The sequence below is a fragment of the Pelophylax lessonae genome, assembly GCF_965119305.1.
Source record: "Pelophylax lessonae genome assembly, chromosome: 3".
Lineage (NCBI taxonomy): Eukaryota > Metazoa > Chordata > Amphibia > Anura > Ranidae > Pelophylax > Pelophylax lessonae.
The window spans coordinates 194280123-194296020 of record NC_138770.1 but is presented as its reverse complement, the minus strand read 5'-3'; the positions used below and the strand labels follow the sequence as shown (position 1 = coordinate 194296020).

Here is a 15898-nt window from a genome sequence, read left to right as displayed (position 1 = left end):
AAATAATTTCAGCATAGATGAAGATGCATTACCCATTCATCCACCTATTCAAGATTATATACATTAGTGAGAAATTGCAGGAAAACTGGATACCGGAGTCTGCTGTATATACTGCACAGCGACTGCTCCTGTCACCAGAGTCTGCTGTATATACTGCACAGCGACTGCTCCTGTCACCAGAGTCTGCTGTATATACTGCACAGCGACTGCTCCTGTCACCAGAGTCTGCTGTATATACTGCACAGCGACTGCTCCTGTCACCAGAGTCTGCTGTATATACTGCACAGCGACTGCTCCTGTCACCAGAGTCTGCTGTATATACTGCACAGCGACTGCTCCTGTCACCAGAGTCTGCTGTATATACTGCACAGCGACTGCTCCTGTCACCAGAGTCTGCTGTATATACTGCACAGCGACTGCTCCTGTCACCAGAGTCTGCTGTATATACTGCACAGCGACTGCTCCTGTCACCAGAGTCTGCTGTATATACTGCACAGCGACTGCTCCTGTCACCAGAGTCTGCTGTATATACTGCACAGCAACTGCTCCTGTCACCAGTCTGCTGTATATACTGCACAGCGACTGCTCCTGTCACCAGAGTTTGCTGTATATACTGCACAGCGACTGCTCCTGTCACCAGAGTCTGCTGTATATACTGCACAGCGACTGCTCCTGTCACCAGAGTCTGCTGTATATACTGCACAGCGACTGCTCCTGTCACCAGAGTCTGCTGTATATACTGCACAGTGACTGCTCCTGTCACCAGAGTCTGCTGTATATACTGCACAGCGACTGCTCCTGTCACCAGAGTCTGCTGTATATACTGCACAGCGACTGCTCCTGTCACCAGAGTCTGCTGTGTATACTGCACAGTGACTGCTCCTGTCACCAGAGTCTGCTGTATATACTGCACAGTGACTGCTCCTGTCAATGTTCCAATATACTTTCTGACACTGTTTTTGAACTGTGCACGTGAGTTTCTTCCTGCCCAGCTCTTTGTGCCAATGAAACCTCATGTGCCCAGTAACTTTTTACATTTTTATATCTGTCTGCTATTTCCTGCCCCAATACAAAATAGAGCTGCACGATTCTGGTTAAAATGAGAATCACAATTTTTTTTGCTTAGAATAAAGATCCTAATTCTCGGCATAACATCTTTTACATTATACAAAAAAAATTCATTAAAAAGTGTATTTTCCCCCCAAAAACTGCTTTTTAAAGACTTCTGCGCAAATACAGTGTGACATAAAAGATTGCAATGGTCGCCATTTTTTCCTCTAGGGTCTCTGCTAAAAAAAAATAAAAAATTATTATTATTATTATTAATATAAATATCTATATCTATATATATATCTATATATATATATATCTATATATATATATATATATATATATATATATATATATATATATATATATATTTAACACATTTATATAAAACTTTTGGGGGTTCTAAGTAAGTTTTCTAGCAAAAAATACTTATTTTAACTTGTAAGCAAGCAACAAGTGTCAGAAAAAGGCTAATGCTGGCCATACACTAGCCAAAAAAGCATTAGAAAATCTGTCATTTGTTCCGATCGTTCGTTTTTCGTCCAGTTAATGGGCACGAATAGAAAATAGTTTAACTTTTCAGACCCGAAAAATCGAAGGAACAGTTTGGAAAATTCTACCAAACAAAGGATAAATTGAAAGGTTAATAGGTTAATGTGTTTCTCGCCTGAGCTGTTTGCACTAGGCATATGTGATTGAACGATCGCCTGCTCTCCTGGCCGATTTTTAGTTTTTCAAAAATGAGTGAACGATTTTTCGGCTAGTGTATGGCCAGCTTTAGTCTTTAAGAGGTTAAACTGCTCTCCCTTACAGCTGGAAGTTCATTCCTTTAATCTAAAAGAACAAAAAGATACATTTAAAGCATTTTGTTTATAGTTATCTAATCAGCCTTAAAGCGGTTGGACCCCCCCCTAAAAAAAAAAACCTGCAGGACAAATGGCATAATGTGCTAGTATGCATTCCACACTAGCACATTATGAAATACCTTAGAACGAAGATCTGACACGGTCGCCCAGACACTGCTGAGGGAGCAGACATGTTCCCTCTGCGTCTCTTCCAGGTTCAGTGACTCAGGCAGTGTGAGTGGCTGGAGCCACGATGGACGTTACTTCCGCGCATGCGTGTGGAGAATTCACTTTCCGGCAAGGAGCTCTGAAGGTCCGGCAAGATACGCCAGACCTTCAGAGCGCATACGCCGCTGGAGTCAGCAGCTGCATGCAGGGTGGGCATCTCCTAAACAGTGCAGGTTTAGGAGATAATTTTACCTACAGGTAAGCCTCATCATAGGCTTACCTGTAGGTAAAAATTAAAAAGCGGAGTATACTACCGCTTTAACAATTTAACGATTAATCGTGCAGCTCTAGTACAAAGTGGTGGAGGCTGTTGTAAAAAAGAGATGAACAATCTCCTTTGGCCTCCTGCATACAGGAAGCCTAGAAACACCACGTTTTTAGGTATTCAGGCTTTTGTTTTGTTTTGTTTTTTACTGATCTAAATGAGGACCATTGCTTTTATGCTTATGATCAAATCACATGCATACAACACACTCCCTTAATTTAAATAAAGAAAATGTTGTACGTGGGAATATGCACATGTGCTATACAGCCCATCTTTGGGTTTTGTTTCTTTATTCTGCCAGGAATCTAGGATGTTTAGCCCTGGATCACACTGAATGCAGCTTTGAAATCGTTCAAGTTCAGCACAGTGAGGCTTGCCAACATCTGTGCGACTTCAAGCACAGAAATCAATCCAAGTTGCCAAAAATAGTGCAGGAGCAAAACCAATGCAAGTCAGAGTCGCACCGATATGAATGATTCCAAAGCGAGAAAAAAGGGTGTAACTCGTCATGCATCACATGACAACTTGCACCAGTGTGATGAGGGATACCGTGTGTAAGGACTCTTCACAGAGACATCAGCTTGTTTTTCTTTACCCTAATAAGTGAAATACTCCCTACAGCTCTAAAGAGTAAGAAGAGCAGCCGTCTACTCAGTCATAGCCAGGGCAGGCAGGAAATAAAAAAAAAAAAAAGCCCCTTTAGTGTCCATTCACACTGGTACGTCTTGTCAGGCGACTTGGTCAGCCTGACAAGTCACGCACCGTCGCGTCCCATAGTATAGTACAGGAACGGTTCTAATAGCTCCGACTTAGAAAAAGGGTCCTGTGCTACTTAGGGGCGACCTGGAGCGACTTGCATAGACATTTTATGAAGTCCGTGCAAGTTGCGCCGAAGTCGCGCTGCACGCGACTTCACAGGTCGCCCCCGAGGTCGGAGCGACGTAGTGTGAACCGGCACTTAAGGCCGTTGGGCGGAAGCAATGTATGTCGCCACTCCTGTCCTCCAAGGCCATGAGTCGAGTGGGGGCCATCTTGCCCTCACTCGACTTCCTGCACAGCATCTCAGAGGACCGGATAGTTTTCCCCGCTACCGACAGCTCCAGTAAGTAAGGAAAATGACCAGGGCACCTCTCCCATAAAAGAGGTCCCGTGGTGAATTCTCCTCTGGGACCACTTTTATGTGGAAGAGGACCGTTGGTCGAGTAAGAAAATACCGGGGTTATGGCAGCTATCTGCTGCCATAACACTGGTATTTAACGTCAAAATACCAACATGAAACCGATACGGCAGTCCGTTAAGGCAAGTAAAAAAGGACCTTTTAGGTCGTTTTTGTTATGACCCAGGAATTATAGTAGAGGGGAGCTTCTGTGGAGCTTTAAACAAATGATATTTAAGGTGAATCCATACAAACTAAATATAAAAAAATATAAGTCTTCACTTGGCTACAGAAGTGAGCAGCCATTTACAATAAATGGTTGACAAATTCGATATAAGTGACAGCTGCATGTGGCAGATTGAGCATTTTATTCAATTAAAGCGGAGTTCCAGCCATTTACTCACCTGTCCAACAGTCCAGCGATGCGGCCGCCCGAAGCCTCGATCCTCTCCCTCGGCGCCGGCATCACTGCTGTGGGCACCCGGCTGTTACAGTTTGCGGCTTCACAGCCGGGTACCCACTGCGCATGCGCGAGTCGCGCTGCGCGCCGTGATTGGCCAGCAATCTTCTGGGACCTCTGACGTGTCCCAGAAGATTGCAAGGAGGGAGGGGGAGAGGAGAACTTCCGCTCAGGGCGCCGCTGCGCTCCGAGCGGAAGTGGGAGCGGGTACCTGTCAAAACTAGGTACCCGCTCCCCCCTCCAAAAAATGACATGCCAAATGTGGCATGTCGGGGGGTCAGGACTCCCTAAAGCGGAAGTTCCACTTTTGGGTGGAACTCCGCTTTAACTTCTATTGACTACAAAACTACCTAGACGAATGAGGCAAAGAACAAGCACAACCTACCTGACGGGAAGGCAGGATTTGCACCAGGGTACATATTGGGTGAGTAGGCAGGAGCTGCAGCAGCATATCCCATTGGAAAGCCGACTGGAGAGGAAGAGGTAGAATTACAGCAAATACAAGTTAATATATTGCAATAATAAAAAAAATAAAAAAAAGACCGAGTACTCCAGTTGTTCACTTAGGAGACATTTATATAAACAGCCATATTCCAGCAGTTCTCTAATAGTAAAGCAAAATTGCATTTCATTTTTGTTTTTTTTAATAAATATTATGACAGGTCTCATCTGCCCAGGTCTGATAAGGCCACCTTAAAATGCAGGAATGAAGAATGCATAGCGTAAAGTCAAAAGCAAACAATATATCGCAGCTCACCAATTCTTAGAGGTCATAACTGTATTGGTTTCCTTTTTTAGGCTATTTTCACCTGATTAGCCCACCAGTAAGTGTTTTTCTGGTACAAATGTTTTATTCAATTTTTAAAGAACAAAGAAGCATCCAATCTGCCCACGCATGGACTTGGAGCGGCAGCACAACTCAGAATTACACTTCACATACTGTTAACCAAAAAAAAAGTGGCATTTATATGCAAAAAAAATAAAAAAAACAGACAGCTGAAGCAAGGTCCAGGAAAATCCTCAAGGATGTCAATATCAAACCTTGACAGACTAAATCCCTGAGAGTGATGCAGTATAATTACGGACCCAGTAACCACAAAGAAAAAGGAGGGAGGGGAAGAAAGGACAAAAGAAAGAAAAAAAAAAAAAAAAGGGGGGGGGGAGGGGGAGGGGAGCCAAAAGAAAGAAGAGGAGAGGAAGGACACTAGTGTTTTTCAGAAGCACAAGCTCTACAGCAAAATGTATCAGTTTACATGGATGGGACAAACCACTTAACACTGGCAGGGGTGATTACAATGATAAGCTTTTATTTCATGTAAAATCTTTACCCCAGAAAGGAAAAAAGGAAATAAAATGGGATTTTTGACTTGCCGTAAAATCCATTTTTCTGACGTTTGGCGGACACAGCTCCTAATTCTTTTTACCATTGGGTTATCCTGCCCCCTACAGAACCTGTCCAATGGTCGAGACCAGAATTCGATCTTAAATCCCGATCAGATCAGTTCGTACCCATTTATCCTGAAACAAGGAAGTCCATGGTTCCAGAAAGAAGCAAAGACGTCCCCCCACCCCAGAATCGAGTGAGGGCGCCCCTTCATACAGACGAGGATTTGTCTGCAGATTCGGATTGGCCTGTTTTCGGTTTGCCTGACCACGCCTTCTTGGAACTCCCAGAAGACCTGAATGGCTTTTTCTTTTTCTTGTGACCCGGAGGTAGGAAAAAGTCCCCTATGAGCAGTAAAAGAAGGCCCCCGTCTAGCACATGGGGCCTTGCCCTTAGAGGATTGAGGGAGAAGAAAGTACTGTATTTTCTGGCGTATAAGACTACTTTTGAACCTCAAAAAAATCCCCCAAAAATGGGGGGTCGTCTTATATGCCGAGTATAATATCTCCAAGGTAACCTAAGTATAAGTATTACCGGTAGATGAAAATTAGGGGGGTCGTCTTATACGCCCAGTCTTATACGCCGGAAAATACGATACTCTTCCCACCCGTAAGGCCTTTGATCAACTCATCCAGGGAGGATCCAAACAACCTCTCCCCCATAAAGGAAAGGTCAGAAAGAACCTTGGTGGAAGCCTGGTTCGCAGACCAGCTTTTTACCACAGTAGACTTATTCAGTCTGGAAACTGGATGATCTACCTTTGGTGGCACGATCCACTGAATGGAAACCTTATCTGCGAAAGGATAACAGCGTTTAAAACGATCGGGCACCACTAATGTGCTTAATGCACCCCCACTGTTCATTGTCAAAAAGGTCCGGACAGGGGAACACTTTGCCTGATTTCTGAGATGTACGGGTGCCAAAAGACACCTGCGTTCCTGACACTGTAGTCTCATCCGCCATTTTTAACGTTTCTCACACTGAAACTATAAGTGCTTCCACCAATGCGCTTTCCTGCGCAGCGGCTGACAAGGACAGGTCCTCTTCGCCATCAAAATGCGATGACACAGAGCCACCAGGGTGGGATGCGTCTGCGGCAGCCACATCTGCCTCTGAATCTGAAGATACAACGGGGGGGGGGGGGGGGGGGGGAGAAGGCAAAAGGCGCTTACGGCTAGTGTTACTTTTTAACACTAAATCCACTTTTGACACCAGGCTTTCCAAAACTGCTGTAAGAGCTGACAGGGGCCGTAGTCGCACTGAAGGGGTCAGTAGGTGAAATTTTCTCCTGGGACTCCATGTTTGCTAAATTAGATGTAGTGTCACTTTAAAAAAGTCGCAAAAAAGCGATCGCACCACTGCACTGGCGGTACAGCAAGTCCCAGCCTGACACAGTCTGTTAGTGTGTGTGAGGAAACCCACAAGATACCCCAAAAAACTTTACCAAACCAATCAGGAGGCTTGCAGGAACGCTCTGTACAGCAGAAAGAAACGATCTGACACAGGAAGTGAAAGCACCTGGGTCATGCCTAGAGTGTCTGATGCCTTGCCTACGCTGTCCAGCACCGTGGACCACAAGAAAATCGCTGCCGCATGCCTTCCTATGGGGAAGAGTTAGAAAATGGCTGCCCATGCATTACAATGAGGGATACTGACATTAATGCAGGGCAAGTCTACAGCAAAATGGCTGGCCCCCACGGCGCGCCATGCTGTCTCCAGGAAACATGGCCCCCGAACTGGGGAATCACAGAGACCATGGAAAAATGGCGGTACCACGCAGCGCTGTACAGGACCCCGGACCCCAGGGAAAAACATTTACAGACCTCAAGAGAGCACCCCCTAGGGACCGACACCCCTAATCGGGACCAACCGCAGCATCACCCACTGCTCCTCCAGCCCAGCACCATGTAGCCCCCCCCCCCCACCCAATTTCAACCATGCCCCAATACAGGGACAGGGGAGGGCGTCCAAATTTAAGTGGGAACCACACAAGGGGGGGGGGGGGCAACACAGGGGGGCCACATCCACCCCAACAATTCCACAGGAAAGGAGGGGACACACTACTCACCATACCACGATCACCAGGCGGGCGACACTCAGCAGTCCACTGCACCAACTTGGAATGGGGGTGCTGCGGCCTGAGGTACGCTGCGACACTGGTCGTGACTGCTGTCGTGACCAGCGCTATTCAACCTCGCGAGGTGTTTCACCCGCCGGTCAGCCCCCGTTCAGTGGGACTATGTCGCAGCCAACTTAGCGCGGAGCTAGTAGTTGGGTCGCGCTCGCAGACCAGACATGGAAGACTAAGGATCTAGAATATCCAGTGCGTTGCCCAGTCCGGCTGTTGATTGTAATTCACACAGGAACAAAAATAAAGAAAGAGCAAAAAAAATTCCATTTAAAATAGGAACAAACGCCAGGACAGCAGATCCCAGCAGAGAGCCAGGTCCTTACTCCTGAACTAGTCAAAAAAACTGCAAGTCCTACAGCAGGAAGTGATGGTATACCCTCTGGGACTGCCCAAGGGGTGTAACCAAGAAGGTTTCCGCCTAGTCCTACTCCTAGAGAGCAAGAGCATAAGCCCAATGGTCTAAAGACTTGAAGCTGTGTCTGTCGGTGAACGAAAGAGAAAAGTCGTTTTTCTTTTCCAAAAATGTTTTTGCCCCTTTGGCAGAAGTGACATTTGATGTCGCTCCAGTCCTCCAAGGGCAAAGAGTCCAGTGGGGGCCCTCTTGCCTTCACTCGACTTCCTGCCCAGCAACACACGGGATCGGATCATCTTTCCCGCTACCGCTGGCTCCGGGAAGTGGCAGGAGCGGAACGGGGGACGAAAACCTCTCCCGCCGCCCATAAAAGTGATTCTGCCGCTGGGACCACTGTCAGGCTAAAGCGGACCACCATCGTATAAGAAAATATCGGGGTTATGGCAGCTGCCATAACACCAGTATTATCGTCAAAGTATCGTCGTAAATACACGGTAGGCGGTCCGGGAGTGGTGAATACAGCTTTAAAGTGGCTGTAAAACCTAGACATTTTTACCCTACTGAATCCCTGCATTAGGGTAAAAAATGTCCCAGTATCGCTCCTGCAATTCCTTACAGGGGCCATACACACTATAAGATTTTCTGAAGACTTTTTCCTTTAGACTTACCAAAACCATATAATATGAGGTCAAACCTAAACACTTTCAATTTGTATGCAATCTGGCAGGCCCTTGCACTACATAGAAAAGGTAAATCTGAAGGAAAAAGTCTTCAGAAAATCTTAGTGTGTATGGCCCTTTACTCAATCAAGCACTGTGCTCCGTCTGCAGAGGTTCTCTCCTTTCCCCGCATTCACAGGACAAAGAGGCATCAGCACGAGCAATTGGCTCCTGCTGCTGTCAAATAAAATTCTGTGAAAAGAGAAAAGAGGGTGGGTCCGAGCCACGCTGTGTGTGTCAATGGACGGACAGTCCAGGTCAGGAGCAAAGCCACACATGCGCACCCATAGGAAGCGGCTTCCTATGGTGGTGCATGGACAAGAGAAGATGAGCGCTGGTGGGGGGACCACAGTGGGAGGTGCTTGGCTGCTCTGTGCAAAACCTTGTCACAGAGCAGGTAAGAATACCATTTTTTTTTTTTTTTTTTTTAGGAAAATAAATAAATAAATAAACGTAACTTTACACCCACTTTATTTGCATCTCAACTTAAACATCCTGTGCTTTCCTTGCATGTGCCCAACCACACATCCTGATCCCCCAGAAATGCCCAGGGCCTCCATGTATGGTGAACACTGCATCCCAATTCCTACAGTACTGTTTCCACATGACAGCTGCGGAGGATTGCACTGCCCTGAGCAATTTTTTAATTTCTCAGAAACTTATATGACAGTTTCTAAGGGCTGTAGCAGCAGACTGAGGTAGCAGGGAAACGCAGGGATGGCAGGAACAAGATGCCCATTTTTGCTTCTGTACAGTTTCCTTGCATACTATAGGTAATATTCTGGTTTTACTTTAAGGTTACCATACACATAAAAATAAAAGAATGCTTATATCAGGAAAATTCAAAAGCCAAGTGGACATTGTATGGGTTATCCCAAGATTTATCCGATGGAACAAAAACACTTACAATGCATATTCAATCCTGCTTAGTCTTCTATTCCCCACAAACAGATAGTTATTGGGTCGTGCCAAGCAGGACTAAACAGGTACATTGTTACTGTGCAACCTACCTCAAACACCACCAAGTGCACCCTCCCACGGCTTTGTGACTACCTCTGTTTTTACTAGCAAAGACACTGTAGGCATCTAGATTCCACATCCGTGAATGGTTTCCTTAAGTTCCACAATAGAAGACAGCTGAAAGCTCTAAAAGGATGCCATCCCTGACAAAATGCTTACCTGCAGCAGAGCAGTCTACAGTTCAAGTAGTTACACACAATGCAGTATTGAGTGTATTTCTATTAATTATCCAATGTTGAACCAATTGATAGCTTTACATTTACAGAATATGGATACTGAAAAGGTATTTTGTACTTTAAAGATTACATGGCTAAATCATTTTCATAACATAGAAATTCTCTACCTAAACAGGCATCAAAAGAAACAGGAGACTGAAGGAGCAAAGCTGCTTACTTACCAGGATATCCAATACCTTTGGCATTTGCATATGGAACCCCAGAAGACCCAGGGCTATAGACAGGATTCATGATTTTAGATCTAGAAGGAAAACAAGAAATAAATAAAAAATCTTTATTACAATCGGGAAGATATTTGCATGCTTAAATAATATTAAAGAGGTCACAAACCTGCACACTTTGAGCATTGGATAGAAAATACATAATGAATAAGTTCCTTTCTCCTCACCGTTAGATTTAAAAAAAAAAAAAAAAAAAACAGCTCTCTGAACGGAAAACTACAAGGTCGTAGGAAAACTACCTTTGCGGCTGTCGGCTTGTAATTTTCAATGAAGTACCAGGACGCTGAGGTAGTTCATTCTTTCTTCCTGTCAGCATAAAAGGTAAGAGCAAGCCGATACACTGACAGATCTGCAGGAGACCTGCATGGCATCAGCGATCTCCTGGTCGCTGGTGCAATGCTTTACAGGCTCCTGCAACAAAAAATAAATGCACATTTTTTCTTTTTTACCTACAAAAAAAAAAAAAAACGTGCATTTATTTTTTTTTTTTTTTGTAAAAGATGAACTTATCCTTTAGGCAGAGTATACCTTCAGTGTAGCATTTCAAGGCCATCAGTGGATCCAAAAGATACAGAATGCTGATGAAAGCCTTACTGTAACTATATAAAGGGTTTACCTGAAAACATGGAAGCTCTAGTGGCACTGCTTATTTCTGTGCTCCGATGTTGGATATCAGGTGTACAGATCAGAAACAACTTGGCAGGCTACCTCCAATCCATTGAGCAGTGTGCCAGGCAGGCATGCATTGCTACCCAAGCTTGGCACAGTTCTACGTGAGAAGTCTGTTACACAGAGACTCTAGGACCGCTATCCTGATCCAGGTTTACTAACTAGTGGCAGGAGCAAGCATTCAGGGCAATGCTAACTCATCAGCTAACAACATTAAGTCCTGGGTATTACAGCCCCAGTCTCTGCACTTAAAACTAGGGTCAGTAGCAGCACCTACCTACTTTCCACTGCAGATTCACCAACAATAGACAGACACCAAGTAGGAGGGGCCCACCTCAGGTATTGCAGGGAAGGTCAATATCTGCATAAAATGTGCCTTTATGTCTGGATCTGCTGCTCACCTTGACATGCAGTTTATACAGTCAGCTGCTAGTTGAGCATGTTTTTTTAATCACATGCTCAGTTTGAATTTCCTGATGCCAAAACAGCTTCGATTGACTTATGTGAAAAACCATTTACATGAACTGTAAGATGACTTCAAACATCGAAAAGCAGATAAAAAAAAGCTGGCTAGAAAATGCGTTACTATTAGATTAAAAACATCTAGCAAAGCTAAATAGAGTTTTTGAACCTGAATGATAGATCTAGGTCAAAAGATCTCAATGCCAACCCTACACATTGGACACATACAGACTAAAGCTGGCCAGACACAGGGCACGTCACCTTCTTTCTAGTAAGCTGATGTATATAGCTCCAACAGTTTGTGCAGCGCTTTACAACATGAGAGCAGACAGTACAGTTACAATACAATCTAGGAATAGAAACTAAACAGCCAGTCTGCGTATTGCTCCCTGCATCAGACTCACACAGATGTACACTCCGGGATGTGTGTCTGCCTGTCATAGAATGCGGGTGAAGACAATTCACATGGATGTCTGAATAAGTATGCCTGTGTGAATGGAGCCCTACAGTGTATGGTCCCCACTTAGGACAAGCATTTCTTACACAGCATCATATGATTAAATTAGAACTTCAGAGAAACTATCAGTGTTTGATATTACAACTGATAGATAACTTACAGGATGCATGAAATAATTCACTGTCACTTTATCCAATGTGGTAAGGTAATAGTTTATTTCAAGAACTACAACCTCCCATTCCCAAAAAGTTGCTGCCTTGCAGATTTGTTCTGGGGTAGCACCAGCTCTCTCCACCCAATAGCTGCCCCCGTAGTAAATCTGTTGGTGATGTCATCGTCCAGGCTCTGCACTGTTGTCACAGCATCTTCTCTACACTGAAGACAGCACTGGGACCTGATCAGGTGGATTGATCACAGTGGCTTCAGAATAGGCAAGTATAGACATCTCTTCTACAGCAGGGATCCTCAAACTACGGCCCTCCAGCTGTTGCAGAACTGCACATCCCACGAGGCATTGTTAAACTCTGACATTCCCAGACATGACTAGGCATGATGGAAATTGTAGTTCCTTAACAACTGGAAGGCCATAGTTTGAAGATAGAATAGTCTTAGAAAGGGTCAGAATTAGACTGGAATTCCACTTTAGGCTCCGCTCACACTGGTGTGACTTATGCGACTGACTCTTGAACTGTTTTGCAAGCTACACTTTAAGACTCCTTAATCCCCATTCAAACTTGAAGGTAATGTATGCAAGTAATTTTGAGTTTTGTGCAATTTTAGGAGTGCCATACATGCACAACACAGAATTTTGTGTGCTTTTGCATTGAATTTAATGGGGCCAAAATGCTCATTTACCTTTTGGAGCTTCAGGAATTGACCTGCAGGCTCTCGAACGTAAACAGGGACAAAAAAAAAAAAAAAAAAAAGCATGGAATTTGGCTTGCTTAGCGTTTTGGAGCTTTAGCCTCATGCCTACTGGATGCTATAAAAAACGCAGTAACATTAGCTGTAGAAATTCTCAGTGTTTCTTCAGTAGCGTTTTTCATTAAGAAAAACTATACTCCCATAAAAGCTTATGGCTTAAAACGCTGATAAACACTGAATAGCCACGTTTTCAGCATTTCTTAGCTTTTATCAGAGTTTACAGCTAAAAAAAGCCCTGCCAAAAACTGCTAACAGCCTGTGTGTGAATGGACACGCATGCTGGGGAGTTTCCTAGCTGCAGAAAACAATGTCTGACGCCAAAAACAGCAGCTGTAAAAAAGGCCAGTGTGCAGGAGGCCTTATGAAACCACATCTTAAAATCGGATATTAACCTCCCTGGCGGTCTGATTGTCAGTATTTTTGAATGTCAAAGTGGTACATTATTTTGCATGAAATTGGTTTGATATTATAAGCCTGTAATTCTTAGGAATAACTCACTAATCTGTTCAAACAAGAGTTTAGTAAACATCCCGGGTATGATAAAGTTGGAAACACTTAATTTTTATTCAATAATGTAATCAAACCAAAAACACTGACATTTGTCCAAACAAGGGTGCAATATTACTAATCACTGTAATACTAGACACTGCATATCGGTTTGGTAAACATCTCGGGTATGAACATTTTTGAAACATGGGACTGCACAAAGTCCGACGTCAATCAGGACAACAGAATCTGGTTTCCCTTTCCAATTTTCCTTCCACTGTCATCTTGCTTCTAGCAACAAACCACGCACATCCTTGTAGGTGCTGACTTTCTCGGTTTGTGGGATGTAGACCATGAAGAGATGACCAGTCAGGTGTTCCGGGTTGACAAATGCCAACAGCACGATGTCCAGATCTGTTCATAGCCATTGATGGGGTTTGGTGGTTCACAAAGATTTGTTTGGCAACGTTACAAATTAAGTCCGAATGAATCACAGGCGTGTCACTTTTTTTTTTGTTTTTAGCAGAATGTAGGCATTCCACAAGCATTGTTTAAGAAGATGTCTGAAGATCTTCTTGTAGTACTTCTTTTGCTGCTTCCTCATAGCTGGGAAGAAGGTCATTGCTTGGGTCGACTGTCGACAGCTCCTATGGTGTTATTGTAGTCTATCACTACTTGTGGGTTCATGATTTCTTTCCCACCTTTTGTGCATACCATAACAGTGGAGGTGTTATGCACTGTACTCATTAGGCAAACCTCTTTCTTGTCCTGCCATTGCAGTGCCATCATTTTGCCTTTCTGCCAGGTATCCATTTCTCCAGTCTTCAGCTTCTTATTGCCAAACGTTGGCGGCATGTCGCGTTGGTGAGCCCTAACGGTTCCATAGGCATCTGTTTTGTTTTGCAGAAGAAACTCTGACTTCAGGAGACGTATAAGTTGTCGGTTGTTACACAATAGCCCTGATTTAGCAATGGCTCAAGACATTCTGTATTTTGGATTGAATTTTGTTCCTTTTCCAGTGTATATCACTGAATTCCAAATGTAGTCAGTTAATTTGCATAGTATGTAGGATTTTACGCCAAATTGTGCACTCTTTGATGCAATGGATTGTACCCAGCTGAGCCTTCCCTTGTAGGTCATTAGACATTCATCTATGCTGATATCTTTTTGGCACATAGCTCCGTTGGAAAATCTTTAGAATCATTTGAGATTCTTCCCAAATTTTCTTTAGTTTTGGTGCAGGATGAGTAGTTTCATCAAATTCTGTTGTTTTCGAAGTGTAAAAATTTTATGACCAGGGAAAATCTGCACTCTGACATGACCGAGCCAAAAAATGGAGTGGCAAGTAATGTATTAGTTCAATACCACTTCAGCAGGGGTTTCCCCACCACTCCCTGAAATATTATTAGGCCCAGAAATTTCCAAATGTCATCTTTGGTCACTGGTTTCCAATTTCTGCTTCTTAAAAACTTCGGATGCAGAGTAGCTAATTGTTACTCTTCGTACCGGTTTGTCTCAGTAACTATTTTTTCAATAACCTCATCGGTCAGAAATAATTGTAGGTATGCCAAGGGGGTGTCGTGTTTAACATCTACTTTCATACAAGATGCTCCAGTAAATGGGAATCTTAGGGGCGCATCCTGATCCGTACCACCGTCAATAGAGCACCAAGTTCACACATCACTGAGCTCTGTCGCAGAATCGTCACCGTCGTCACTTTTATGCCCCGTACACACGTTCCGATAATCGTACGACTAATGTTTCGTAAATTGTTACATGTTACTAAAATCTAAACCAACTCCGCGTACAAACCATCAGATTTTCTTCGTACGATTCACTGAACAAGTGTATTTTTCGTAGCTACGTATCGGAAGTGGTGTCATACGTCTGACCCCTGCGTCGTGCAACGTCATTTGACTATTTCCGATCATGCGTGGTATTTGTCGATCGACTTTTAGCGTACGCATACTGTACTGACGAAACGATTATCGTTCGATAAGATGTCGTACGACAGAAGTTTTCCTGTTTGTCCCTTCGGATTTTGTTGGACCAACTGTCGTGATCGGCTGTCGAAAGCTGTGTACTAAGGATCAGATTATCGTGACATCAGGTCGAAAGTGAGTTTTGTCGTACGATTATCAGAACGTGTGTACGGGGCATTAGTGTCTAGTGATTCGTGATTTTGTTTATTTTTTTTCATTTCCCGCTGGGTTCCGCACTCCCCCCCTCCCCCGCCGGAAAGGGAACCTGGAAGACGGATGCCGGCATCGCCCAGAGGACAAAGCGGGAGGACATCAGGGGATCGCAGGGACAAGGCGAGTTTCACTACAGGGTAATCCCGGGTGTGGCTCGGGGTTACCGCTTTTGGTACTGAAAAGTAACCCTGAGTCACACTCGGGATTACCGCCAGGGAGGTTAAAAACTGAATTTTTGTAAAATCTTACCGTAAAATTCCTTTCTCTGAGTCCTCCGACAGTCGCCGCCCACTCACAAGTCTTCACCAATGGGTATTGACCTTTGCTCTGCAGGAGTAGCTAGGCACAAGATTTGTTAACAAAAGCTTTTAGCATAGACACACCCCTAGGGGTTGTCCCATTAGTCAATACCTCCCTGCACCAGCATTGCCAACTCAGTTTGGTAGCATAGCAGTAAGAGTACACAAAAACCCCAAAAGAGGGGCGGGGGGCGGCGACTGTCGGAGGACTCAGAGAAAGGAATTTTACGGTAAGATTTTACAAAAATTCCGTTTTCTCTTACGTCCTCTGACAGTCGCCGCCCACTCACAAGTCTTCACCAATAGGATGTCCCAAAGCAGTGTAGACATGAGGGGTGG

The 15898-nt window shown here is 44.3% G+C and overlaps 1 protein-coding gene across 1 annotated transcript in view; it reads right to left on the bottom strand.

Moving 5' to 3' along the window:
• The window catches only part of FAM168B (family with sequence similarity 168 member B), a 41928-nt gene that overhangs the window by 14703 nt on the left and 11327 nt on the right, over positions 1-15898 (bottom strand). Inside the window, exons 2-3 of the mRNA XM_082252446.1 lie at positions 10008-10087; positions 4390-4473 (exon numbers count right to left, since the gene is read on the bottom strand). Of these exons, the coding sequence (XP_082108572.1) occupies positions 4390-4473; positions 10008-10077 (154 nt within the window). The 5' untranslated portion in view covers positions 10078-10087. The remainder of the gene's footprint in view (positions 1-4389; positions 4474-10007; positions 10088-15898) is intronic.